The sequence below is a fragment of the Pezoporus occidentalis genome, unplaced genomic scaffold (assembly GCF_034315485.1).
Source record: "Pezoporus occidentalis ecotype Australia unplaced genomic scaffold, CSIRO_AGI_Poc_V1 ctg37, whole genome shotgun sequence".
Lineage (NCBI taxonomy): Eukaryota > Metazoa > Chordata > Aves > Psittaciformes > Psittacidae > Pezoporus > Pezoporus occidentalis.
The window spans coordinates 2,175,698-2,201,521 of NW_026915691.1; the positions used below are offsets into that span (position 1 = coordinate 2,175,698).

The 25,824-nt window shown below is 43.6% G+C and overlaps 1 protein-coding gene and 1 long non-coding RNA gene across 3 annotated transcripts in view; one reads left to right on the top strand and one right to left on the bottom strand.

Annotated features, from left to right (window-relative positions):
- Positions 1-3,701: 3,701 nt before the first annotated feature.
- GCN1 (GCN1 activator of EIF2AK4) overlaps positions 3,702-25,824 on the bottom strand; it is a 42,422-nt gene continuing 20,299 nt past the window's right edge. The window contains exons 28-58 of one of the 2 annotated variants that reach the window (XM_062631193.1): positions 25,362-25,505; positions 24,583-24,710; positions 24,206-24,395; positions 23,738-23,808; positions 22,670-22,835; positions 21,519-21,713; positions 21,080-21,326; positions 20,595-20,716; positions 20,188-20,302; positions 19,457-19,636; positions 18,883-19,103; positions 18,087-18,155; positions 17,801-17,939; positions 17,506-17,702; positions 17,029-17,171; positions 16,136-16,253; positions 15,789-16,004; positions 15,277-15,441; positions 14,711-14,872; positions 14,209-14,301; positions 13,832-13,975; positions 12,645-12,914; positions 12,273-12,386; positions 11,517-11,747; positions 10,726-10,919; positions 9,492-9,606; positions 8,261-8,357; positions 7,245-7,390; positions 6,578-6,682; positions 5,018-5,236; positions 3,702-4,405 (exon numbers count right to left, since the gene is read on the bottom strand). In XM_062631193.1, the coding sequence (XP_062487177.1) occupies positions 4,280-4,405; positions 5,018-5,236; positions 6,578-6,682; positions 7,245-7,390; positions 8,261-8,357; positions 9,492-9,606; positions 10,726-10,919; positions 11,517-11,747; positions 12,273-12,386; positions 12,645-12,914; positions 13,832-13,975; positions 14,209-14,301; positions 14,711-14,872; positions 15,277-15,441; positions 15,789-16,004; positions 16,136-16,253; positions 17,029-17,171; positions 17,506-17,702; positions 17,801-17,939; positions 18,087-18,155; positions 18,883-19,103; positions 19,457-19,636; positions 20,188-20,302; positions 20,595-20,716; positions 21,080-21,326; positions 21,519-21,713; positions 22,670-22,835; positions 23,738-23,808; positions 24,206-24,395; positions 24,583-24,710; positions 25,362-25,505 (4,842 nt within the window). In that variant the 3' untranslated portion in view covers positions 3,702-4,279. Of the gene's footprint in view, positions 4,406-5,017; positions 5,237-6,577; positions 6,683-7,244; positions 7,394-8,260; positions 8,358-9,491; positions 9,607-10,725; positions 10,920-11,516; positions 11,748-12,272; positions 12,387-12,644; positions 12,915-13,831; positions 13,976-14,208; positions 14,302-14,710; positions 14,873-15,276; positions 15,442-15,788; positions 16,005-16,135; positions 16,254-17,028; positions 17,172-17,505; positions 17,703-17,800; positions 17,940-18,086; positions 18,156-18,882; positions 19,104-19,456; positions 19,637-20,187; positions 20,303-20,594; positions 20,717-21,079; positions 21,327-21,518; positions 21,714-22,669; positions 22,836-23,737; positions 23,809-24,205; positions 24,396-24,582; positions 24,711-25,361; positions 25,506-25,824 lie in introns of both variants that reach the window. The other variant, XM_062631192.1, reaches the window with a different exon arrangement.
- LOC134170109 (uncharacterized) lies at positions 5,569-25,522 on the top strand. Its single transcript, XR_009967129.1, has 4 exons — positions 5,569-6,030; positions 10,460-10,607; positions 24,831-24,982; positions 25,284-25,522. It is a non-coding gene; the product is annotated as an uncharacterized LOC134170109 (long non-coding RNA).

Genomic DNA, 25,824 nt, shown 5'->3' on the forward strand with positions numbered 1-25,824 from the left:
GAGCACAGGGGTTGGACTAGCTGGAAACCAGAAATGCTTTCCAGCCACAACTGTGAGCAGTTTTTAGCAATATTCTTTTTCACTTAACATAAAAGCTGTAGACTGGATTTATACAATAGGGTTTGGTTAAGAGGAATAAGAATATATTTTAAGGCAGTTGTCTCTGACCAATTCTAATTTCCTATTTCTTTTGCATAGGATATTGTGGTATGATTCCACCGTTATATTTGTCCAGTTTGCATGGAATTCATATGGAGAGAACCCAGTATGGCTAAAATAGCATGTCTCGGTTGAAGATGAAATTTTCTAAATACATCTTCTAAATACTTCTCATCAGCAATATGGCTAATATCAGTGGTTTTAATTATAAACCCTCCCTTATTCTCAAAGTATTCTGGCCTCCAGAGCTCACCCCTGTCAAGTCCCACACATCCTGAAATCCACTTAGATGACCTCCATCTTACACACACTCTGCAGCTCACACATTTTGAACACCACATCCTGGAGTTCATTCTGCATTACCCTCAAGTGCATGATGTAGCTGAGGAGCAGGAAAAAGCCTGGAGTGTTACAGACATAAGTGTGTATTTAACAGCCTTGGGCTCACAGGAACTCAGCTAGAAAAGGGTTTGCAGCTAGCCCAAACCCAGCCCAGTGCTACACCAATTCATTCTCACCCAACCCACTAAAGCACTTGGGCTGCCCAGCATGTAACCCAGTGGGCCCCAAGCATCAGGGTGACTAAGGATGCAGTGTAGCTGCAGGGAGATCCCTTAAACCTGGCATACAAACCACCAGCTTAAACCACCAATGACAATGACTCCTATTATGTTTATTTTTAAGCTCATGAAACCTCATCATGTGAAAAGTATGAGCCACCATGATGTTACCTAATAAAATGGACAGTACCTTTTTATTATTATTTTATTTATTATTTTATTGCTGATTTACCTAAAAAAAATTACTATTTTATGCTTTCACATTTTTCTCTTTTCCATTGAAATTTTTAGAACCTTGTAGGTTTAAACATCTCTTATAAATTATTTTTTGATCTTGAAATATACACAGTTCAGCTGTCACTCAGAGGCAGTTGCTTGACAGTTCAAACATGTTATTACAGTCAGTTGTGGGGAAAAATTATCTTTTAACTGACAACTGGTATTTTTAAGATATTTGAAATGAGAAAAAAATTAATTCTTTAGTCTCCAAGTTGGCACAATCCATTTATCAGATCTCACGTTCTGGTGAAAATTATGGGTATTTTCTCCCTGATGTATTGTATTGTAATGTATAAATAGTTTAGCAAAAAGTAGCTATCAAATCCAAATTCAGTGTTTCACTGTAATTGAAAGATTAGCATATTCTCAATAAGTGCAATTGAGCTCCTACCTTTTACTCCTCCCTCTCAGAAACAAACTAAACTGAGTGCAGAAACTCAGCTGCTCTTGGGAAAAATAATTGAGTTTTTCCACTTGCTACTATAGAAGGTGAAAATACAAATCATCAAAATACGCATAATAGCAAAAGATCTTATTGGCTAAAATTAACAAGCTAATAAACTGGCCTCTATTTAACTGTAATTTTCTTTCACATATTTATGCGGAGCATCAGAATCTGAGATAAAACAGGTAAGAAAAGCACCCCATGATGGGGGCTCAAACAGCCATTCTTAACCTGAACTTGCAATTTTTGTCTTCCTTCCTGTGTGAAATGAAGTGATTCCAATACAACTATGGAGCTTTTTGCCACCTATGTAGTAATTTTTTAATGGTATAAAATGTACAAACATGTACTTTGTGTACATGTTTCAGTGCATAAAAGTTTTTGCATTGAATAGTTTAAGTGCTGTTCCTGTTATCCCAAAAAATACCTTATTCATTATAGGTGAAACTAATTCCAGTGCTCTGAGACTGCCAGATCCTTAAGAGTGTTTGAGTCTTCACTTCTGATTATTACCAAGTCAGTGCAAAATACATAGTTTTAAGGTGGTTTAAGATCTGCAAGTATTTTGGAAGGCAAAAATCAGAATTAAAGCCCACTTTAGGATGCAGAGAAATGTTATGAAATAAGCAGAATACAATTTTGGTAAGACCAACTGGGAGATACTGCAGTCACCTGCATAAGTACAAGATTGGAAGTAAATAGCTGAAGAGCAACTTTGTAGCTTGGCTTCATAGCTAATCACAAAACACACCAACACCACTGTGTCTATCCCACAGTGTTGGGATAGACAAGGGTGTTACACATGGCTTGCAAGCTAATATTCGCCCCTAGAAGACCTGGTCCAGCAGTGGACACCACAAGGCAAAAATGAATCGGAATGGAACAAACATGGTAAACAAAAATGTGAAAAATGGAACAAACATGGTAAACAAAAATGTGAAAAATCAATGAGAAAAGACTTAAAAATCTAAACTTGTTTTATCCAAGGTTAAGAACACTGAAGTGATGATGCAATGCAGTTGTTGCAAAAATGAGCTGGTTTCAATGTCTGTGAGAATAGGACAAGCACTGGGGGACTCAAGTAGCAGCAAGGAAGATTTTTAGACACAAGGTAAACTCTGACAGTCTGAAAAGTTGGTGTAATGAAATGGCCTGGAAAGGTTATGGAATCTCCATCATACAGTGCTGTAAAAACCGATTATATGGAAATCAGTTCAGTTAAAGCTGAGTCTGTCTTAGATTAGGGGTAAAATAGCTGGTTTTCCCAAGTCTCTTCCAACAGTATTCGACTGACTCCCTACAGCAAATCTGTTGCCAGGAGCCTATACCACGGGCCTGAGAGCTGCCATAACGTGAAGAACGATCTGACATGTTCTTGTACTTCTGACCTGTTCAAAGCACAGTGCTCCCAAATACCAACTTGAGATTGTAACACACTGAGCATGAGTACGGTAAAGATAAAATGTTCTGTTTGCTGCTACTGCCACATTTGAGTAAACTGCTTCTAACAGAATGTGTGTTACCATGTGGTTACATTTTATGCTTTCAAATGTTATGATGTGTAGTATTGTTTTCTCCCTTCATCATGGTTTGAGCCAGCCAGAGTAACATGCCAGGAAGACTTCCCCCAACAAACACATCACCCACCCACTTGAAACAACAAATCCTACTGCTCTGGCTTCTCAGGTGCAACCAGTTGTTGTGTAGTTTCATAAAATAGGCAAGGCTTACTTAACTATTACTTTACATAGAACATAAAGCTCATTTTTCTTTCTAAAAACTTGTATTCTGCAGCAAGATTTTCACTATTTCCATCGAATGACAGAAAAGGTATTAGTAAATTAAAACAATTATTTTAAAAGACGTGTATGGCCAGGTAAAATAAAATACTGCTTTCCTGCAGCAGTACAGCCTACTGACCAGAAAAAAATCTTTCAGTGTTGGAAGTGCCAAGTATCTTATGAAGCCCTTGAAGGCATAAAAATCAAGGACTTTCCACAAGTTGAATAACCATAAAGCTGTCTGTAGTCAAAAATACTTTGGAAACTAATAGGAGTAATTACTTAAAATTTCAGTAAATGTCAGTTGTGCCTTGCTTTTAAACCCTAGCTTGCCTCAGTTCTGCGAAAGGTTTTTATAGATTACAGCACAACCCACTCTACAAACTATGCTCTAGAAAAAGCAGGGCCAAAAAGTAAATCACAGTATAAGGTTGTTGACAAATGAATTTGTAAAAAGAACAGTTTACACCAAAAGGATCAAAGTCAGAGCCTTTATTAAATGTTCCTTCTTCAAACAGACTGCATTTAATCCCCCTTTCGCATCTGTAGTTTCTAAGGCTATTTTAAATACTCTGTTTTACAGGGATTTTGAGTCTTCAGAACCGTCACAAGCAGCAAGGTAGCAGTACACAAAAACACGACGCTTTCATTGTCACTGAGTTCTATTCCTGCTTCACAGGGTCTGTGGAAAAACCAACAATACTTCCAGTACTGGAGTTTTTGCACAGACCCTGGGAAGAAAATAGGTGTCACCAGAGTTGAAGCCTGATGTGCTCTAGCCACATCTCACAATTGGCCAGGATTTACGAGTACTGGTTAGTATTTCTTGTGCATTATCTGTTTCAAAAAGGGGACCAAATTTTCAATTTTCAGGTAATGTGGGTCTAATTAAGGCTATTTTGGTGTATTCAATACTAAAATACTCTCTGGGAGTCCTTTTCATGAAACCCCATCAGAATTAACATTTTCAAAAATGAAAACATTTTAAATAGGTGTTTGAGTTGAAATGCTGATGCAGCGGTTGGTTCAGCGTTTTCTTGTCTTACAGAGCTTTATCACGTCAGTATAGTGTCATCTATCTGTTCATCAGAGTCGGCCTGGCCAGCCAGCTTCTTCAGGGATCTCCTGCAGCTTTCATTGAGAAGCTCCAAGCTGGCAGCATCCAGAATCTTGGAAACTGACTGTGGAAGGAAGACAACACCAATTACCAATTCCTTAGGACATACTGTGCAAAATAAGAGTAAATATAAGTGCCTGACACGCGTACTTGTGTAAAATCTTTCACACATACCCAAGTCCTTCATCTGGTTTTGCAATTCCAGACATGAGGACTATCCAAAAGCCACTAAGAAAAGAGGTCTGGCAGTGGATGTACAAAGCAGTCCACCCTAAAATACACTCCAGCACCCCTAGTACTGCAGTAGGAGTATACAACTGATAAAAGCTAGCAGTCTTAGCGAAGGCAGCTACAGCACAGTAAAGGCTTAAGGCCATTTGAAAGCAAGGAGGGGAGGTATGTTAAATACATTGATTTTATTAATACTACACTGTAGTATTAATACTGTAATAAGTATTTTGTTAATACTTACAACTGTAAGGTTGTACAGTATCAGTATTGCTTATTTCTCATTGCTGAGCATTAGAATATTGATGAAGGCTTAAGTGCAAATGGGAATGTCCCACTCCACCTACTTCATAAAAGGCTGGCAGCACATTCTGAACACAACACAACCACATGCAGAGCAACACGACGCAGCCTTAAACCAATGATTACATTTCCTTCTGTCTCGTACCTCAAGCACTTCTTCACCCGCTCTCATCTTCAGAAGGTTGACAATAGCTTGGTCACTGTAGGCTCTTACGCTGGTGTTTTTGTCCTTTGTGTTGTCCAGGAGCGCTTTGAGAATTGGTTTAATTGTCTGAGGATCCAGTGAGGGAAGATGGTCTTTATTTGCCCACCAAATCATCTTTTCTGCAACTAACTTTATGTCACTGGATGAGTTCTGAAGACACTGAGGGAGACAGCGATGGACTTAAATTCAGATATATCAAGGAGAGGTATTTAAAGCAGTAGATTATCTTTTTTTTTTTTTCCCTAATTAGTTTAAACTACCAAGAAAAGCAAATGGTTTTCAACTCACAGGTACACAAACATGTTACCTGCAAGTCTGACTAAACTGTGTAGAGAAGACCAAACCTTGAAAACAAGACACCTTTTCAAAAGAAAACTTCTCAAAGTGTGGCTGACAACACGGTCACACAGTTCTCAACTGTCTCAGGAAATGACAATGACCACTAAGGGCAGTAACAGCCAAGTCAGTCTCTGGTTGGAGTATAAAGTGGATTTCATATTAAAATAAATAAATATATTGGAGCTTTGTATTTTCTTTATTCTCAACATACTTAAAGCATGAAAGCCCACATCTGAATGTCAGCTCCATTGTTAATACCGTCATAAAGGTATTGTGACAGTTGTGATACTTGTGTTTTGTATTTTAATACAGTGCTATGATACAAATTAATATATAAATGTAGAATTTCAAACCAAAAGTCTGCATCATGTCAACTTGTATGTCTGATAGTGGTTGAGTGGATTGAGAAGGAATGTAACACATCTAGACAGACAAAATACAAAGCAGTTCTCCTGCTCCAGCACTACCTGTCATTCCGTTATCTTCCTCTATCCTTTCTAAGATGTTAAAAACATCCTGAAGTTCTGATGTTGAAAACTCACATCCTGTCTACCATGAGAGATGAGGGAGGGGACACACCAAAAAAACAGAACCACCAAGAAAGGAATTTTGAGGTAGAATATTTAAATAGGTATTAATGGAAAAACGTGTTAACTTCAGTACTCTCTTATCTCAGTCCTGAGCTACTCCCTCACACAGTAATGGATGTCAAAAATTACTGAAGCAAAACCAGGTGAGAGTTGGTATTTGATGCATTTCTGACCAAGGCCCTTTGACTTTTAGTAACCATAAAAACCCAACACCTTCCCTCACTCCTCTGTGCTTCTCTACCAGTTATTTGTTACTGCAAAGTTAAAAGTGAGTTCATGAGAATCAATCTTGAAGTTTACCACATTTCCACAGTACAGCAGGGACAGCAGTACTGTATTCACAACAGCAGAGCAGGCTAATAAAGGGATTCTGTCTGTACTCTGCCACAAAAAGAAATACCTGGACTTTCGGGATCAGGGGATTTGGAGCTTCCCAAAATAAAGCAACCAAGCTTTTGGTTTTCATGCTGGGTTTCCATCCAGAAGTTGGATAGAGAAATCCACCCGTGAGTTAGCTCAAAGATTCAGACCACACGAAACAATGCCAGGGAGTTACCATAAAAATTCTTACCTTAATAAAGAGATTGGAAAGTTTTGGAGGCAGGTTCCCTTCTCCTTCCATGTGGTATTTCATAAGAAAGCCCATCCCTCTGATGCCACTGACTGCAATGGGAATCTTCAACATAAAGGCAAAACCCGGTATTACTACAGCAGGGCTCAGCAGCCTTTAGCTAGGCTCAGGGTCTGGTAAACTTTGTGGAAGGCTAAACCCATCTCTCATAAAAATTGCAGCATGCAAAGCAGTGGGGTTAATGTTATGGGGTAATGTGAAAATATCATGTGACTATGAGCCACATGGAATAAGGTGACAGGTCCCACAGAGCCCCCAAGCCCCCCACACCAAATTACTCATTCAATCCTAGATTTAAAATCCTCCTCCTAAAATGGAATTCATGCTCCTTGTAAACCTGGCCTGTGAATGAGAGCTTCAACAGGGAAACAGAAGCGTAATTTACTCCCAATGAAAGCTGCTCTGCAGTTGAAGATCATTTAATTTTCAACTCCACAGAGATCAGAAGTCATTTAATTTCCACTATAAAACCTGCATCTCGCCAAGGGAGACTCTTCAGACTGGGGATTTTCACTCCATTTGGTAACACACAGAACCTGCACTCCTTTCAAAACTGCTCCTAACAAGTGCTTGCAAGAGAACTGGCCCACTCCCCTGTAGCACTTACCCTGTCAGCAGTGGCATTGCTGAGGATCATCTCCTGAACACTGTTGTAGTACTTGGGGGAACACAGCCTGCCAGGAGCAACATTTACAGCCACGGAGAGAGCCAGGCTTCGGCCGTGCCTCACCATCCAGTCAATGCCAGAGACATCTGCTGCAAAAGAACAGCATTAAAGCAAGGCTCCTGACATCCCTTCCCCTTTGCCTAAGACAGCTTTTGTCAGCTTGTCAATTCACTTCCATAAAATGAAACCATAAACAGCCTCTAATGCAATGCTTTGCTTCTGCTTGCCCCCAAAAGCCAAACAGTGCGGAAACACAACCAGACAAGAACACCTTATGGGCAGACAGGGAGACAAGCGACTGTATTGTTCAACCCTGTTACTTCTGATGCTCTCAGTCACCGCTTTGTGCATGAAGGAGTTTGGCACTGGAATTACACATGCTTTGACTAATAAAACTGTAGAAGTCATCAGTAATTTGAAACCAGCTCACAGACCCTTTTTAATCCTGCAGGAACAGTAATCCCAGAGGAATACCAACCACCATGAGCTTCTATAAAAATTACGGGGTTTTCTAACTTAGAGGCTCTTAGTTAATTCTCCAAAAGCATGTGAAGCCATCAGATGTGGTCTGCAATTAGCATATGCCAATCTAAGGTCACAGTGTCATCAAAAGAGATGGAATGGCCCTCCCATTCACCCTGCCCCAACATCCCACCAACCCCATCCGCTCTGTGTCAGCACTAGCAATGATTCAGCCGTGATCAGCTTTCATCAACTTATCTGAAAACAAACCCAGAAGATAGAAGTATTGGTAATCCCAAGTTAGAGCCACTACCCTGTGCTCAACAGTGTTCACAAATCAACAGCCATGAGCACAGAAAAGCACAAGAAAATCTAGAGATTCAGGTTTAGGATAAAGAGGAAGAACCTAAACAAAGTCTCCCTGAACCAGCAGCGAGAAGGTATCTTCCCTTGCTTCCAAACCAGTTCCAGTCCCTCTAAACAGCTTCACCTACCCAGTAAATGCTGGTGGAGGACAGTACTGAGCTCCTCTTCCGACAGGAATGCACACAGTTCTGCCAAGCAGCCAGCTGAGGCCATGCGGGTGGCGTCCTGACAAGGGAAGGAGGAGAAGAGGACACCCAGCTGAGCTCAATATACATCAGAGACAGCGGCAAGAGGAGCAAGTGACAGAAGGTGACACAAAATAAAAACAGATGGAGGAAACAAGCATTTCACTCCTGCGACCCGTGGATTTCATGAGGGGTTTTGTACATAATGGAACTTAAAGCCAAAAGCCAGTCAAAGGACCAGCAGAGACTGAAGATTTACAGACCTCACAATAAATTCTGATTTATTAAATGGGAGAGGCAGAAAGATGAATGTTTTAAAAGACGTGTTCACAAGAGTTACATTAAGACTCAGTGTCTAGAAGGGACACCTTACTCAGGAAGCACCTCTAAATGGGCTTCCCTCTATGACAGACTCATACTACTTCTGATTTAGAACCTCCAGGCTTTTGTTGTTTTGGCTTACGTGACCATCCCATCACTGCTTACTCCTCTCCAGCCCAAAACTTACAAGCCAGTGGGAATCTTTCAATTCTTCTTATTTCTGGCATGTGAACAGTTGCATGTCTTTGTTGCGCAGGTTAAGATACAAGGCAGAAATTACTAGGTAATTTTAATCTCACAGATGATCCTGTTGCTATCTGCTATACACAGAAGACCCTACATTAAACTTGGAGAGCTTCCTGCTCGTTGGAGACGTGCCATTACGTGAAAAACTGCTCATGGTACATGATGAACTGTACCTGGGAGCCTACACACACACAGAGGTATCACACACAGGGGACGTATCGCAAGCCTTCTCCAAGATAAAAGGCAAATCCTGACTCCAGAGCTGCCTCAAACACGTCAGTGAGGAGCTGCAGGTCAAACTCACATCCACAGTTGCTAAGGAAACGTTAAACTCATGGATTTTCCAAGTTACCAGTGACAGACTAGGGATCTCTAATTCTTGCACCCGACACTCAGCACACTATAAGGCTCCAACAAGATCAATTTTGCAGACCACGTTCAGTTTAGTGACACCCAACCACATGCTTCTTTACACGAGCTTCCTTCTGCTCTGTCATTAGTTATTTCCCTCAGCAGTTAGAACATAATTCTGTTAGAAAGTTCTGATTTTATATTAGGAACAAGACTGTCTAGAGCAGGGATCCTTTGCAGCTGGCTGAAGCAGTACCTCATCATGTCCCAGCATCCCTAGAAGCACCATGCTGATATTCTTCCTAATGGCAGCATCTACTTTTGCACCAGCTCCTCGCGTTACAAACCGCAGCGCTTGCAGCATTGTGTCCCTAGAAGTGATCACAACATACAGTCAGACACTGCCTCTCCCCTTCCACAAAGGAGAAACTGAGCTCTGGATACCTGTAGCAGTTTCTTACACATCAGTAGCGTGTGTGTCCCCTACATAAGGGAGACACGGACTTGTTGGAACAAGTCCAGAGAAGGCCATGGAGATGCTGCGAGGGCTGGAGCAGCTCTGCTCCGGAGCCAGGCTGAGAGAGCTGGGCTGGGTCAGCCTGGAGAAGAGAAGGCTCCTTAAGGGGAGACCTGAGAGCAGCTCCAGTGCCTAAAGGGGCCCAAAAGAAAGCTGGACAGGGGCTTTTTATAGGATCAGGTAGTGACAGGCCAAGGGGAATGGCTTTAATCTGCCAGAGGGGAGACTGAGATGAGCTCTTAGGCAGAAGCTCTTCCCTGTGAGGGTGCTGAGGCGCTGGCACAGGGTGCCCAGAGAAGCTGTGGCTGCCCCATCCCTGGCAGTGTTCAAGGCCAGGTTGGACACAGGGGCTTGGAGCAAGCTGCTCTAGTGGAAGGTGTCCCTGCCCGTGGCAGGGGGTTGGAGCTGGTTGAGTTTTAAGGTCCCTTCCAACCCAAACCAGGCCATGATTCTACGAATTACACCAGTACACCTTACAGTTCAGGAGGCAGATACCCCCCTGTGCACTTCCGACAACTCCACGCTACAGAATATTCCCATGCTTGTGTACTTGTGTCTGTTACAGTGTAAGTATTTTCCGATTATTCAAACGTTACAATTCTCAAATCAAGAAGTTATTTTCTGAGGGATCTGTGCGCTCAGGATACCAGAACAGCAGCGTTACTTCAGGCCAGACTGACAACTGATGCAGTCTTGTATTCGAACAGGTTGCTGGGGGTGTGCGAGAGAGAAGTGGGCAGAAACCAAGCAATGTTTCCCTTGTGCACTCTCACAGCTGAGCTTCTGACCCAGAAGTCCCTATCACCCACATTCTCTGTTCTACAGCCCTTGATTAGAAGTCACCTGCTTTCACTAGTAAATCTTACTCTTGGGATTGGGGTGGGTTGTTCATTCATCCCAGCCTTTTCTCCCATCCTTAATAAGGAAAGGCTCATCCTTGGCAGGAAGGGCTGAGAGACCACCCACTGCTTACCTGATGGCAGAGTCATCACTGGAACGAATTCCATTCAGTAGCTCTGTAAAGAGGGGATCCACTTTTACATGGATGACAATGAGTTTACCAAGAGCGTCGGCAGCTTTAAGGCGAACAGCACGGTTCGAGTCTTGCAGAGCTTTGGTGAAGGTTGTTTGCAACTGGGGCAAAAATGGTTTCAGGGCAATCTCAACCTATAGAGAGAGGGAAGGGAAAGTTGCACAGTCAGGTTTGGATCAGTGGCTAGAAATCAAACCCTGAAAACAGCGCAACCTCTTCTAGTAGTTACCACAAAGAGTCCTCCTACAGATCCAACACCGCAGTAAAACGGGAGAACCATGAAACACCACCACAGAACCCATCTTTTCCAATGTAATTTTCTGCATACTGAAATACAACGGTAAGGTTGCTGAAAAATTTTACACTGTTGTGATCAGCCTTTTTCAATCAGAGCACTGAATGAAAGTTTCAAAGATAAGTAACGGGATTGTCTTTGCACTTAATTCGTAAGAATGGTGGGCACAGGAGATTTATTACATGGCAGTTTTTAATCACTCGAAAATGGGATCAGCATTTAGCAATATTCCTAAGCAGCCCAGTGATTCAGCACTGGGAGCTTTTTCTGGTAGGCCAGAAGCTGCTGGAAGAACATAATCCAGTTAGAGTGCCATTCCTAAACACCAAATCCACACCAGCACATCCTAGCTGTGTTTACGTGAACAGCAACAGGTATTGCTGAAGGCTACCATGGAAAATGTTCACAAACCACAGTCAATTACTTTGAACCTTACCTTAGCTAAAAGAAGGCTTAATGTTTCAAGTAGAGCCACCTTGACATTCCAGCTGAACCGATCTCCCAAGATCCGAATAAGTGGCCCAGTAATGCTCACCACAGATGGCTTAAGAGCTTCAGCAGAAGTCAGTTTAATAACCAGCCCTAAGGCCTTTGCTGCCTCCTCCTTCTGATCTGGATTACCAGTTAAAACACCTTCCCGCAGCACCAGGAGTATGGAAGTCACTCCCTGTCATGAAAATCAGATAAGGAAGCTTAGAAACCAAGTTGCAAAAAGATACGTATCTTATTTCTGCTCCTGTTATACACCAGATGCACAAGCTCCAAGAGTTTCTCTCCATTTCCTGCTGACCTTCAGCTGCCTGCTTCCACACTTACAGAGCTACTTTTATTTGGTTTGATTTCATGCGTCTACGCCTTACTAAACCAGTTGCTATGAGGAAAGTGGTGGCAGCTCAGGGAATTTTTAAACCAGAGAAGCTTGGCACAGAAGCCCAGCATTCCTCCCCCACAAGTCGCAGCCAGCGACCACGACTTACATGCAGACCGGAACTGCCAAAGATCTTGTTACAAGAGGAGTCTTCTGCAGGGTAACTCAAGAGCAGCAGTACCCTACAAAAAACCTCCCCAACATACAGCTCTGGAATGCCCAAATAGTCACTGCTTCTACTAGCTGTAAAGTCACATCAGTGAGCTCCCTCAAAAGGTAGGAGATGGTGGCTGACACAAATCCATGCTCATTCTCATCCTTTACCTTCTTAGGAATACAGAATCCTGGCACATGCTCGCCTTTGGCCTCATTCCCTACAATCCGGATATCCTTATGCAGGTCTTCAATGAGAGCAAGCTGGTTCCCAGCATCTAATTTCTTCAGGAGAAAGGGGTAAGACACAGATGAGACAACACGGCAACCAGCTTTTCCCTGTGCATAGTGTGACAAGAGAAGACACCCATTCCCTGCCTCCTTGCTCACAAAGCTGAAGCTAAGCTCATCATACAACATTTGCAAATGTAAATGCAGTTTATAATCCAAACAGAAGGTCCAATTTATGCAGCGTTTTACCAGCTACCCCCATTTTCTCCTGGCCAGGCATTACCACTGCGATCTTCTTAAGCTGCCTCTCACCTTGGTGATGGAATTGAGCGCGTCCCAGCTTTCATTCAGAACTACATGGTTGGTGTCATTAAACAGCCGTATCAAGCCTGAAACCAAGCTCTTGAGATGACCAGTATAGTCTGCTTTTGTCTTGGAGCAGTAGATATTCAGCATGACAGCTGCTGCCTGTCTCATTCCCAGCTCAGGGCTGCGGGTAGCTTCTAGCAGATCTTCAGTTATAATTCTTTGTCCAGCATCATCTTCCACAGACAGGATTACAGACTGGCAGTTTGCCATCTCCTAAAGAGCCCAAATTAATTTTACATTAACTCTCAAATAGAACAAAGCCAGATTTAGCCCCAGGTTTCCCCACATTATCCACAGCATTATCTTTCCAGAGAAATATTACAACACATCCCACTTGCTAATTGTTTCTCATTAAAGAGCTGGTAACATCACCATAAAAGGCTCGAATGAGTCCTGTAGCAGAGACAGGTTTATAACCAACCCTCACAACATAACCAACTCTGCTGAACCGACTGCTGCACAGGACACTCTCCAGCTGCAGAAGGGCTCATTTACAGGAAGCAGAGTAGCTCAGCCTGCCCCATCTTACTCACCCCTCAGACTGTGGGCCTTGGCAGAGAACATTTCTTTGATTTGGGTAGTTTAATGCTCTGTGTCACAGTACTAATAACAAACACATCTGTGGCTATGTTAGAGATCTCCAGGCAGACTTGGGGCTAGAAGCTGATCTAATGGGCATCTACAGCAGACACCAACTTATGTACATGCCTATCCACAATCACAACTCCAGGATGTCCTCTGGAGTCCAAATATGAGATGTTTCAGAGAGCAGTGCAGCACAAAAGAGATTTCCTCCCTTCAGCCCTTTAATCTCTCAGTCTTCTATACCGAGAATAAACAGAAAGTTAACGAGACACTCTGGCAGTTCTCCAACAATAAGTAGACTGAGAATTGTATCCTGTTGCAGGCCAAGGAGACTTTTCTATGGATACAAATAGATTTGGAAAGCATACGTTTTTCAATTCACAATATGCTACCAGGCAAAAAGACTCATCCTGAGGAAGCTAATGGGCTGAATTAAAACATGCAATCTGTGAATCTAGAGAACACAGATTCTGTGTTGGGAAGTCAACCCAAAGCACTACCGCCAGACAACCTGTCGTATCAAAGAGCTGAGCCACGCTACTTGCCAATTGCTCTTCACTGGTCCCCAGCTTCTCCTTGAGCACAGACATCATAGCAGGCAGGATGACACTCAGGTGCCGTGTCAGAGCATCCCCTGCCACTGACGAGAGGAAAGCCAGCACGCGGGTGTTCACAGGGGGAGTCGTCAGCTAAATGAACAAAAGCAGATGAGACAGGCAGAGAGGTTCTTCAGAAGGAATCTCTCTTCATTTACCGCATGAAAAACTTAGGTAGCCCAACCCCAATGAAATGTTTACAGCATAAAATCACAGGAACATTTCAAGCTACGCTCTTCCTTTGGGCAGATCGAGTCTAAAGAAAACTGGCAGCAAGCAGAGGAAAAAGCACAGTTCTGAAGTTTAGAATTTGCTTCCAATTGTACCTTCGGCACCAAATAAGGCAGCACCACTCGGCTCTTGACAGCCATAACTTGTTTAAGACCGTCCACAGCAAAGTCAGATGTCTCTTCATTATCCTAGGGGGAAGGAGAAAGAAACCTGAGAGATGATTTGGGACACACCAAGCTAAACCCCATTTCAAGTGACAGTTTACCATGTGATCACATAACCAACACACAAAATGCTCCTATTATCTAGCAAAAACACAAACCAAGCTCTTCTGTCACATCATAAAGATTTCAGGCACAGTGGCCAAGCAACTGAAACAGGCAATGATGCCAAATCCATACCAGCAATTCTTAGGCCTATGCTTTAGCTGAAAGACCTTCCCCTACCAATGGCTACGGCAACTGCAAGGAAGAGGCAAAGCAGAGCTGCCATTCCCAGGTCCGCCCCTATAATCCTGCTTCTCCTTTAAGGTAACTATTCAAAACCTGTCCCACAACATCATTATCAAGTTGTTGTCTGATGCTGAGCAATGCTCACCAGCTGCTTCAGCAAAAACGGCAGGATGTCTTCAAGAGCCTGGTGCCCAATCGTTGAGTGCAACTGTTCAAATGTTTTAGCGGCAGCCTCTCGGACTTCTTCCAGAGGGTCACACAGTGCTTTTCTCACTGTGGGAACGAGGGACTCGGAGAAAAGCAGTACCTAAAGATGCAGAGATACAGTTACAGAATGTGTAAAGCACAGACACGCATCTCAGTAAAGCAGCCGAGAAGGCAGAATTTGCACAACTGAAACTAAATTGCCGTTTGCTTGAAATATATTGGAAGACAAGCAGGATTAATCAACACAAATAGCTGCAGTGCTCCAAGGCTATCTACTGATGATTCCTGTTACTGTATCTCATAAAAGTGTAATGTTCCAAGTCTATTGACAGATACAAATGCATCCATTTGCCTGAACAGCGACTCACGTTAGCTATATGTTAGCTGATTTCAGTCCATAAAACAAATCCAGCACCTGCTGTGCAAATCTGTTTCAATTGCACACCTGTATGAGAACATAAATACTTAGGGAAGTGGAGATTGCACCTTCCACATACAACTTACCGCATCCCTGCTGGTAGATTTCATTATCTCACTCAACCCAATGCAGACTCCTTGCCTCTCATCACTCTTGTCTGACCTCAGCCCATCCTCCAGAATAGGAATGATTTCAGGCAGGATCTTCTCTCCTAGCTTTCGGACAAGGTCTCCTAATGTCCGTGCTGCAACCTGTATCCAAAAGCGTATTAATTAACTATTTTCCTGTTTTATAAAACTTAAAAAGGTGAACTGTGAGCAAATGTTAACTTTTTACCATAAACTACTGTCCAAAGTACAGACAGAGTAGCAGGAATGAAAACATTACTATTATGAAATGACCACGGTTTTACTGTCATCATGGTTGCCTTCAGCAAAGACAGAACTCAGACATACTCATGCTCAGAACAGTTCAATTCATGACAGCTCTGAAGTGATTTAAAGGTGGTTAAAAGGCTCCTGTGCTCTTCAGGAGTCAGTTAATGGTCTCCTGCAGCAGCAGGGTTACTAAACTCCATTTCATCCACTCCATTCCTCACCGTTCGCTTATCTGCACAAGTGCTGGCCAAGAACTTCAGCAGGAGCCCAAAGAGGGTTGGCAAAATCTCCCGCAGTGTGCGAGGAGTGTTGGAGACTACAATCTTCCAGACGTGTAAGGAGGCCTGACGCACCACCAGCTGCGTGTCAGAGCGGCCCATGTACAGCCCTGCCAGCACCCTGTTCCTCCTCTCCACACCCAGGGCATTAATAATAGCCTGAAAAGAAATAGCACAACGTTCTAGTCCATGATTAATCAACACATCCTGCAGCAGGCTTTCCATGCTGATTAAAAGAGAAAAGAAAAATCGTTGTAATAAAAGGCACAGCAGATTAAGAGCAGTTTTACCTTGTTTGATTGGGCTGTTCCAAAGTTGTCATCCTCTGAGGCAGTTTCCGTGGTCATTTTTCCAGTGACTCCTGAGATATGGAATAGAAGATCTCCAAGGAGCTGAACTGAGCTGAACCTGGCAAGAGAAGCAAGTCAAATGTTACAAAGAGGGAGCAAGTCAAGCGTTACAAACAGGGTATTTAGATGGTACCTGTCTAAATAAGACAGAAAATCAAATACAGACATGAGCAAAGTGCAAGACTAGGAGCTGGGTCAGCACTGAAATGCTGCACAGGCTGATACACAAGATCAGTCTGCCTGCATGACTGAAAAGCAGCACACTGAAGAGAAAGGGAAGGAAGGGGCTGACATCATTCCCATATCAAAGCAATGAAAAATATTCCTGTTTATTAGAGTCCAGCCTATTCAATGTCCAGAGAAAGGATTGCCACTGTCCCCACTCAAAAGATACTCACCTTGGGTAAGAGCACTCAGCAGCACTCAGCTGACAAAAGCCTTTGAGTTACAACTAGTTTTTGAGCAACTGCCATTAGTTGTGAGCACTCCACTGCACATTCCCCTACACCAGAGAACAATAACTTACTCAGCGTTCTGAGAAATGGAAAACAATGTACAAGGGCTAAACACTGCCACATCGATGCCTTGGAAGTGTCCTTCACAATCACTACCAGAATGAATCATGTAGTAGGTATGAGAAAACCTGATCCATGCTGGCAGGGCCTTGCAGGCTCAGTGCTCTGAGGCATCATATCCAAACCAACAAGCAAAAGCACACACATGCCTTTGCTTCCCGGGAGGTCTCTGCACTTCCTTGAGGAGCAACAGAGAGTCTAAATCACACCAGCTTTTCAAGAAGAGAAATGCCTGTGGATACAATGGTTTTCCCTTACCTTATCCTCCACAAGTCATCGAACAGGCCATCCTCGAGCTGAGGCAGGAGAAGTGCAATGGCAGTCTCAGCATACATACTAATGATTCTCTGCCCAGCACGCAGGGCAGTGTCCCGCACAAACTCATTCTCATCCGCCAGTGCCTGAGCAGAGAGAGAAGTGGCTGTGATAGCTGGGGGCTCCAGCACAATGCACGCAGCCAAGAGAAGGGAAACAAATGATGTCTCCTCTCTCGGCCATGACAAGTAAATGAGCTACAGAGCTGTGAATGCACAAAGGTGATTTCAGGAAATTAACAGTGACTGCAAAGACAGCAAGCAAATAACTTGGAAGAAGAAATAATAATTTATAATTTAAATTCTTTTATATCGTTTTCTTATATCCCAGCTCTGCAATTACTGGAAATGATACTTAAGACACTCCAAAGGGTCCTTTTATCCTCTAATAAATAAAACTCTACAGGCCTCTGCTACATACCTTAAGGATACAAGGAATGATGGGACCAACATAGGGAGTGAACTTGTCTCCGAAGGTAATTGGCAGGTAGTTGAACATCATGATATAACCATCTCGTACATGTGGAGCAATATCCACTTTACTGGCAGTAGCTACAATCTCTGGCATAAGTTTCTCCAGCTTTTCTACCCCCAAACCAGCCATAACTTCAGCCAGACCTGAGGAAAACCAGCAGGGAACAGAGCTGATATACACAAGCAACGAGAGGCTAAAGAGAGAAAGGCTGAGCTCAGTACTCAGACACAGCTGCCCCCACCTTGAGCAGCACCAGATCGATCCACTGAGCTCTGCTCATATGTCAGGGTCTCCATCAGCCAAGGCAACAAATCCTCAAAGCATGATTCTCCCATACCCTTCACCATGGCTCCCAGGGCCTTTGCAGACACTGTACGCACCTAACAGAAGAGAGAAACAGAGATGGGCAAAACATCCAGTCAAAGTTGCTGAGACAAACGTGTCAGACTGATCACAGACCTACAGAAGATCAGGATAAAGTCTACCTAACACACTGAAAGAAAATGCTATTTGTACAAAGGACTTACTTCAGGTACAGGATCCAAGAGAGATGCCTTCAGTCCAGGGGTCACACTGGGGAGGTAAGGAGCCAGATCCTGAAACAAAGGCCCCAAAGAGTAAGAACCAGATTCAAACCAAGATAGGCATGTAAGTCACCTTGATGTAAAGGGCATTCAGACCCTTATTATTAGCAATCATCCTTAGCATCCTGAGAGTTTCATCAGTTGCTTTCACAATCAGCACACTGAATTGTTCTGGAAGTCCAAAAGCAACACCAGCTCTGTGCAGATCACTCCAAACATTTCTGATGCTCACTCAAACTCACTCACAACCCCGCACTTTGCATCTAAGGCAAATCCAACACTTAACATTTACACAAGGTTTAAAGGTAGAGATTATCAGCAGCAAAATTAAACACAGCTCCTTAAACTCCAGTGAGGTTCTACCAATACTTTTCAAACAAACCTTGGATCCATTTGTAAGCAGCTGATCTGTGTTTCACTGGTACTGGTTTTGCTTGTTTGTTTGTTAAGGCATTTCTTATAGGGTAAAAATTACAAGACCTTTTCGCAGGGATAAATCTGGTAATAACAGGGTGACCTAAGTACAGAGCCACCAGCCTGAAGCAACTGAGATTTATCACCGTTTTTATAGCCATTATCTGTTCATTTACATACATTTAATTAAAGGACCTGCATGGATTCTAATATTGTCTGTTTTAACCACAAAATCCCAGAACAAATAAATTCTCTCTAGAGCTTGCTCTATTATCTCCTACACAGCAAATACAGCCCGAGTCGGAGAGCGCTCCTAGCACCGCACCTTCTGATCGGTCAGGGAGTACATGTTCCCGATGATCTGGGCAGCCATCTTCCTGGTGTCTGTGGAACGATCTTGGAAAGCTCTCTGCACAATTGGCATGATCAGTGCCAAGGATGGAGCATCAATGAAATGGACAAACTTGGTATCCAGTAAAGTCTGCAGACACTTCTGGGTCTTCCTGGAGGGGTCAGTGAGAGCATCCAACAGGACTGGAGTGATTGCTGGACATTTTCAAACAGGAGAGAAAAGACTTTATTTGTACATAGAACAAAAACGCATGTCAGGGTGAGCTGGTGTTCTCTCACTGGATGTTTTAGATCCTCCGAAAGCAACGAGCAGCCCAGGGACAGGAGAAACCCTATTAACATTAGGTGACAGAACGGATTTTAAAGGCCTTGAAGCAGAGAACTGCTGTTAAGTTTCCATGTTACACTTCAGGTGTCCAGGTTCTACGTTTCTAGGGGTAGTTTAATTTCTGTAGAAGTTTGCATTTAACCCTAACCATGGTGAATGTAAACCTTGCTATAATAAACCACGGTCAAGTCTGGGTATTAGAGATGCAGACAGTTCTTACCCAGGATCTCTGGATTCCTGATGACAGACCCAATCTGCCTGAGAGCCTGCTGACCTGCATTCTGCACCTTCACATGGGAATCTGTGAGCACTTCAGTCAGTTTTGGCACAATGTTGGGTAAGCAGGAAGAGAGCTGCTTGGGAGCACAGTATGCCATAGCCCCCAGCAGTTCCACTGACCCTGTGCAGGGAGTATGCAAAAGGAAAGCAAAAGAAAAGACAAAACACAGCATTAAGAAGAGATATGAGAAGATGATCACATTTACTCAAACTCAGATGTACTAGGTAGAGGATGACTCGTGGCTGAAATGCATTAAACCACTCTGTGCCACTTAAAGACACTAAGAAGTTTGGTTGTTTGGGTTTTTTTAACTAAGAAAAAGAAAGAGCCAAGGGGGAACTTCCAGCTTCTGGAGTACCTGTAGAGAGATATACCAGGGAAAAGAAGGGAGGGTGGGGAAGAGAACAGGACAGGGACACAACTTTCAGCTTCTGCAGTACTTCTAAAGGGATAGAGGGTAAAGAGAGACCCTTGAATCTGCTGGGGAGGAAAAAGTTACTCAAATGTGTCAGGGAAGTCATCTGTATCTCAAAAGCTGACAATTCCACAGTCTCTTACGAGACAATAAACTATCAGAGCTACCTGCAAGAATGAAGGAATAAACAAGGGGAATGACAGCAAAGGGAACTGTGGGTTACTCTCAGTCATGTCAGTCAGATATGGGCCCATACCAGCTTTAGTTCTCCAGGATTCCTCTTCCAGTGCTGCAAGAAGTGATGGCAAAACCAGCTTCACTCCATGAGTACTCAAGTTGCTCATCACAGCTTTGGCACAGTCATCTGCAGCCTCCAAGGAGAAGAGAATATTCACAAGCTGTGTCACAACACATTTTTTCCTTCCTCAGAGACTCAACGAGAACAAAGCCTTCATGTACAATAGTGCCTTGGTACAACTTGGCTAGCCAAGTTGTTCCCAATTAACACCCAATGAAATAGGATGCTTTCAGTTATTAAGATCCAATTGTTATTAGTGGTATCTCAAGGGATTTCAATTTGCCTTGTTACAAACAGCATTCATATCTACTCCATTTCAGTTTTCTCTTAACACTCTATGTCCCCAGAAATTTAAGGCATCTTACCTCTCGCACGTACTGGTTCCCATCTCCAAAACAAAGCAGCAAGTGAGGTAACACATGAACCACATAGGGCTCAAAGAGCTTTCCAAGCATGCTGCAGAGCATCTCGAAGGCAAACAGAGCCCCTAAAAACCCCAAAAAGGACAGTCAGAGGAAAACACGACTTCATTTAACATGTACTGTCCCACAGAAAGCAGGAGCCTGCCCAGCAACACCTGCCTTTGAAAACAGGAGGGAAAGCACCATGCATATTGTCTAGGACCAGAAACCTTTCCTCCACCACAATGCAAATAAGAGCAGTTTTTAGGACACTCTACACAACCAGTGGCCTCATGACAGACACTTCCCATTCCTTTCTCTGCAAACATTAGTAAAATACATGTAGATGACCCAAGCACAGGGGTTCAGGCATCATTTGATCTGACCACAACGGCAGCATGTACAAAAGGAATATGAAATATTTGGAGGAAAAAGCTTTTTCCCCTTACCCTCACGCCGACGGAAGTTCTTCTTGTCCTGGATAGCATCAGTCAGCGTGGTCATCATCTCCTGCTGCTTGAGAGAGAGGATGCCAAGGCCTTTCACCAGGCCTGCCAGCCCATAAGCTGCACCTTTGCGCTCAGCATACTTATCAGACTCTAAAAGCAGCTGCATTAGCTTCTGTATCATTCCTCCTGCATCCTCCTTAATTGCAGGCACCAGAGGTGGTAAACAGCTTGCCACTGACTCTTGAACCTGTAAAGCAATCCCACCAGCTATCAGATCACAAAACAGGCATCACCAGCATAACTTCCTCCTAGCCTGCACCCACAGTGACAGCTTTCTGTCACCAAAGCTGGTTTTCATCTCTCTGACATCCCTGGAAGTATCATGGAAGTTAACCTGCCTCTGCATGGAAACTGGGGGGTCCTCCAAGGCAGCACCTACCTGCTGAGATGGTGTGGACAAGGCTGCTATCAGTTTGCCAACAATCGGTTTCACTTTAGGGTCACTCTTGTCCAGATGTTTTGCCAGTGAACCCATCAGAATGACCACGCTTTGCCTGACAGCATCATAACTGGCATCATTAGGAGCATTTTTCAGGAATTCTTCAAACACTGGCAAGAGAGAGTTAACATTGTCCTGAAAAACAAAACCACAGAACGTGCCACTAGAGTCCACTCAGGATGAGATCTGCCATGCTCAGTGGACTTGTTTGTCTTCTCTGAGCCAACAAACTGAACACACTGTATTATAGTTCATTTAATGTGTCACATCACATAAAACCTCGTGCCATCCCAACAGGCAACCAGTATTTCCTGCCAGAGAGAAGTTAGCTCTTAAAAATCAGATCCCCCAACACTGCTGGTGTGATGTCTATCAGGAGCAAGGCAAGCACCTAGGCCAGACTGCTAGCCTAAACCCCAGCATCTCTCCTTTGCTTGCTCCAGTTGCAAAGGGAGAACAGAACCATAAACCAAACTTCACTGCTTTTCTGAGAAACAGAAGGAAGGAATAATATGAAAATACTCCAACTGTCTTGGGCCTATCAGGAACACAGAGAGCTGTCCAGAACTGGTGACTGGCATATATGAGGAAAACTGAAGCTGAGCGAGTTACACCTTTGCTCACCTTCCCCACCTAGCACTGCTGGAGAACAGCTAGCAGTGAGAATATGGATGGTCCTCAATTGCCTGAATGACTCCAGTTCTGTTTCAGTTTAATTAAGCCAACTATTGACAAGCTTTCTCATCTGGCATTGCATGAATTCTCACCTTCCAGGATTAAAAGATCTGTGGTCCGACTTTACTTTTGTCACTCCAGTTTTACACCATTTTAACTCCAAATGATTCAGGGCTATTCCTTTTTTATAGCAATAACAGGGAAGAACTACACTTAGTGAACACCAGTCACTAACAGAACAACTCTGAACACACAGTTCCTACTACATGAAAGTTTTCGGCTCTCACAAGTAACAGAAACCTCAAAGGAATGAAAAAGACAAAACATATCACTTAATAAAATGAATCTCTGGACCCAGTATCTACTTTTTCATTCCATCTTTTTCCACTGCTAGAGAGAGAAACATTCAGACTTACTTTGCCATGAGTGTTGAGCGTTGAAAGAGCTGCATCCAACATGCACTTCCTGACTTCAGGACTGCGATCATTCAGAGCATCCGGTACAAAAAACTGGAAGAGGGGCTTCACTTGAGAACTGTCCAGATGCTGTGAGAGCTTGTTGAGGGCCAAAGCTATGCCACACCTGTAAAGATGGTGAGCTCCTAAGTTTCCTCACTTCTCACAGGATTTGCCCAAGGTCACAGTCACATTTGCTATCATCAGCACATTACAGAGATGGAGAGAGAACCAGGATAAAACCGCTTGGAGCAAGCTGCTCTAGTGGAAGGTGGCCCTGCCCGTGGCAGGGGGTTGGAACTGGATGAGCTTTAAGGTCCCTTCCAAACCATTCTATGATTCTGTGAAACTGAAGAGCTTCAGTGTCCAACCTACATTCATTTCAGCACATAACCTCATGCTGCAGGTTCCTTCAGCTATGTAATGGCTTCTATCCTGATTAAGCATTACAGACACTTGGGTCAACAAAGACTCAAGGATCACTTCAAGTGATCAAGACCACTTCATCTACTGCTGAAATACAGCAGCTTCACAAGATACATCAGCACGAAAGAGCAGATTAGCTTAAGACAGGTAGTGAACAAGATCATCTCCACCTGAGCCTGTATAGGACTTACAAGTAGACAGAAAAATAATTATCCCAATTGGAATTTGTCCAGTTCATTAAGGCTTGCACTGCTGCTCTCAAAACAACCAATTGCCCATACAGGGGTGGGAATACAGTAAGGCAAGATAAAAATAAGGCAGTCTAAGAGGGAAAGACTCTGTTCTTATCAGGACATAAGGAAGATGGTGCCCAACATTTTGTGGGAATTGAGAGCATTTTACTTTTGCTTGCCCAGCCTGCTTCAGGGGCACAAATATTCTCTACCTAAAGGACACATGAAACCAGCAAGTCAATACAAGTGCATGGACTTTGCTCTTTTAACGCTCCCTTATGTCTCCACTGCCTGATCTTCTAAATAAAAACCTAGAACACCTCATCTGGAAGCCCAGGAAGTGATGAGATCAATCTGAAGATGACTGTACCTTGCTTCCCACTGGTCAGGCGGTGATTCAGATATCACTCGTCCCAGAGCATCCAAAACTGGAGGTGGCCTCTGGAAAGAGAAAAAATGTCATCAGAATGCCTTTTCCAAGGACAGGCACGCAGAGAATACTGTGACCATACCTGCAATGCCCTTTTGTAACACTGCACAGAGATATGATACCACTAGCAGAAGAGCATAGTAAAAAAAACTAGCAGTTTAGGCCCAGAATGACTTGGACTGACCCTGCTGTGCCACAGTATTCCTGTGTCATCTAAGGCACATCTTCCATCTGTACAATGCTGCCACTACTAGCTGACAGCTTGAGGCTCAAGATAATAAAGTCTGTGATAAGCTCTAACACAGCAACAGTAGGCTTCATGCACATCCTCAAGACAGACAAAAGGAAAAGTGATTAATGAAAAGCACAGGCTTGTGCCTGTCAATCCCTTAGGACAAGAGTACTTACATAGAGCTTCTCCTGGTAAATCTCTGTAAGTTTATTCATGACCTCTGCTGCTTGCTTTCGATACTGAGCCACAGCTCTGGAAAGAGCTTCAGCACCTGCTTGTCGCACTGCTTCCTCATGGTAGATGACATCTTTGATCAGCAGAGAACAGAGGTCAGGCTGCAGCTCCAGACCCATGGACTCCCACAACCTGCAGCACACACAAAGAGGGGACAGATCACCCTTCAGTTAGAAAAGCCACAGCTACATGTAGGTATTGAGGTGACCTAAAGCTCCCCTCTCTACTTATGGGAGGCAAAACCCCTGCCACTGGAGCTCCAGGAGGGGAGCAGAGGAGAGGTCCTGTCACAATCCAGCCAGCCAGGAAGAGCTCTTACCTCTCTGCCAACTTCTGAATCTCATCTTCCACGTCAAATTTCACCACCCAAAGGCGACGCAACAGATTCAGTCCATTCTTTTCATCGCTGTCTGGGGTTGGTAGAACCATTTGCAGCTCCATCAGTCCCTGAATGAGTTCACAGCAGAATCAGTGTAAGGATCTGATTTTAGAAACAGATGCTTTAAAACGCTTAAAACTTTAGTCAAGTCAAGCTCTCAGTGTCGAAATTCATGTCTTCTCGTGCAGTACACGGCCTGTGCTGATCAAGGACTTCCAGGTGAGATGGTGAAACCCAAGAACAGCACTCCACAGGCAGTTGCAGAGAGGTAAGTAGGTACTAGGTTGTGTTCTGTTGACTACAGTCTTTTCTCCTTCTAAGTACAGAGAAGCCAGCTCAGGTAAGCCAAGCTGAAATTTGTTTAATGACAAAGAAAACCAGGCAGCCTTGGGTTTTTCTTTCTGTATGCTCTCAAGAAGTGACTAAGCCTGAAGCTTTCCAGAAACACTGGGCCCAATACAGGCGTTAAGATTTTTTTGACAGCTTCTCTCTTTGAGACTAAGCTCTATGCAACTCTAAATAGAAGGTGTTGTAATCACACCTGTTTTAACAAAAGAAAGGTGTGGGTAGACCCAAAATAAATCTAGCACAGAGCATTACTTAGAGCATTATTGTTGAGTAGCTACTGCCTCCTCCTGCAGACACGCTGCCAGAACTGAAGCCTCTCTTTAACAGTGTTAGAGAACATTCACTTGTGACCCTGAATGATTCCCACCTACCCTGAGAGCTGCATCTCGAACATTCATGCATGGAGACTGCAGGGCCTGAAGCAGCACATCGATCTCCTCCTGTTCTGCATAGGCACAGCCATCCTCCCCGCTGCTGCTTGCACACAGGGCGGTCAGTGCATTGGAAGCCAAAACCTAAAATGCCATGAGGAAGTATTAGAGAGTCCACCACTGACTTCTTCTGTCAAAGCAAGCATGGGGGAGATTGAGTGCTATCACAAGAGAAGAAATTCTCAAAGAACAAAGTGGCAAAAAGCAAGAACTGATGAGTTCAGTCCAGCTGAACTCATCCTTTGCCTTTTTGCTGTTATTGACCCTTCTGCCATCTCATCCCTTAGAACACTCAGAGAAGCAGCTCCTGAACTTCTCTGACAGAGTAAAGCCATAAAGAAAGAATAAAAATCTCACCTGTGGAAGGCTGATGAGTGTGTTTGGTGCAATAAAGCCCCCAGGA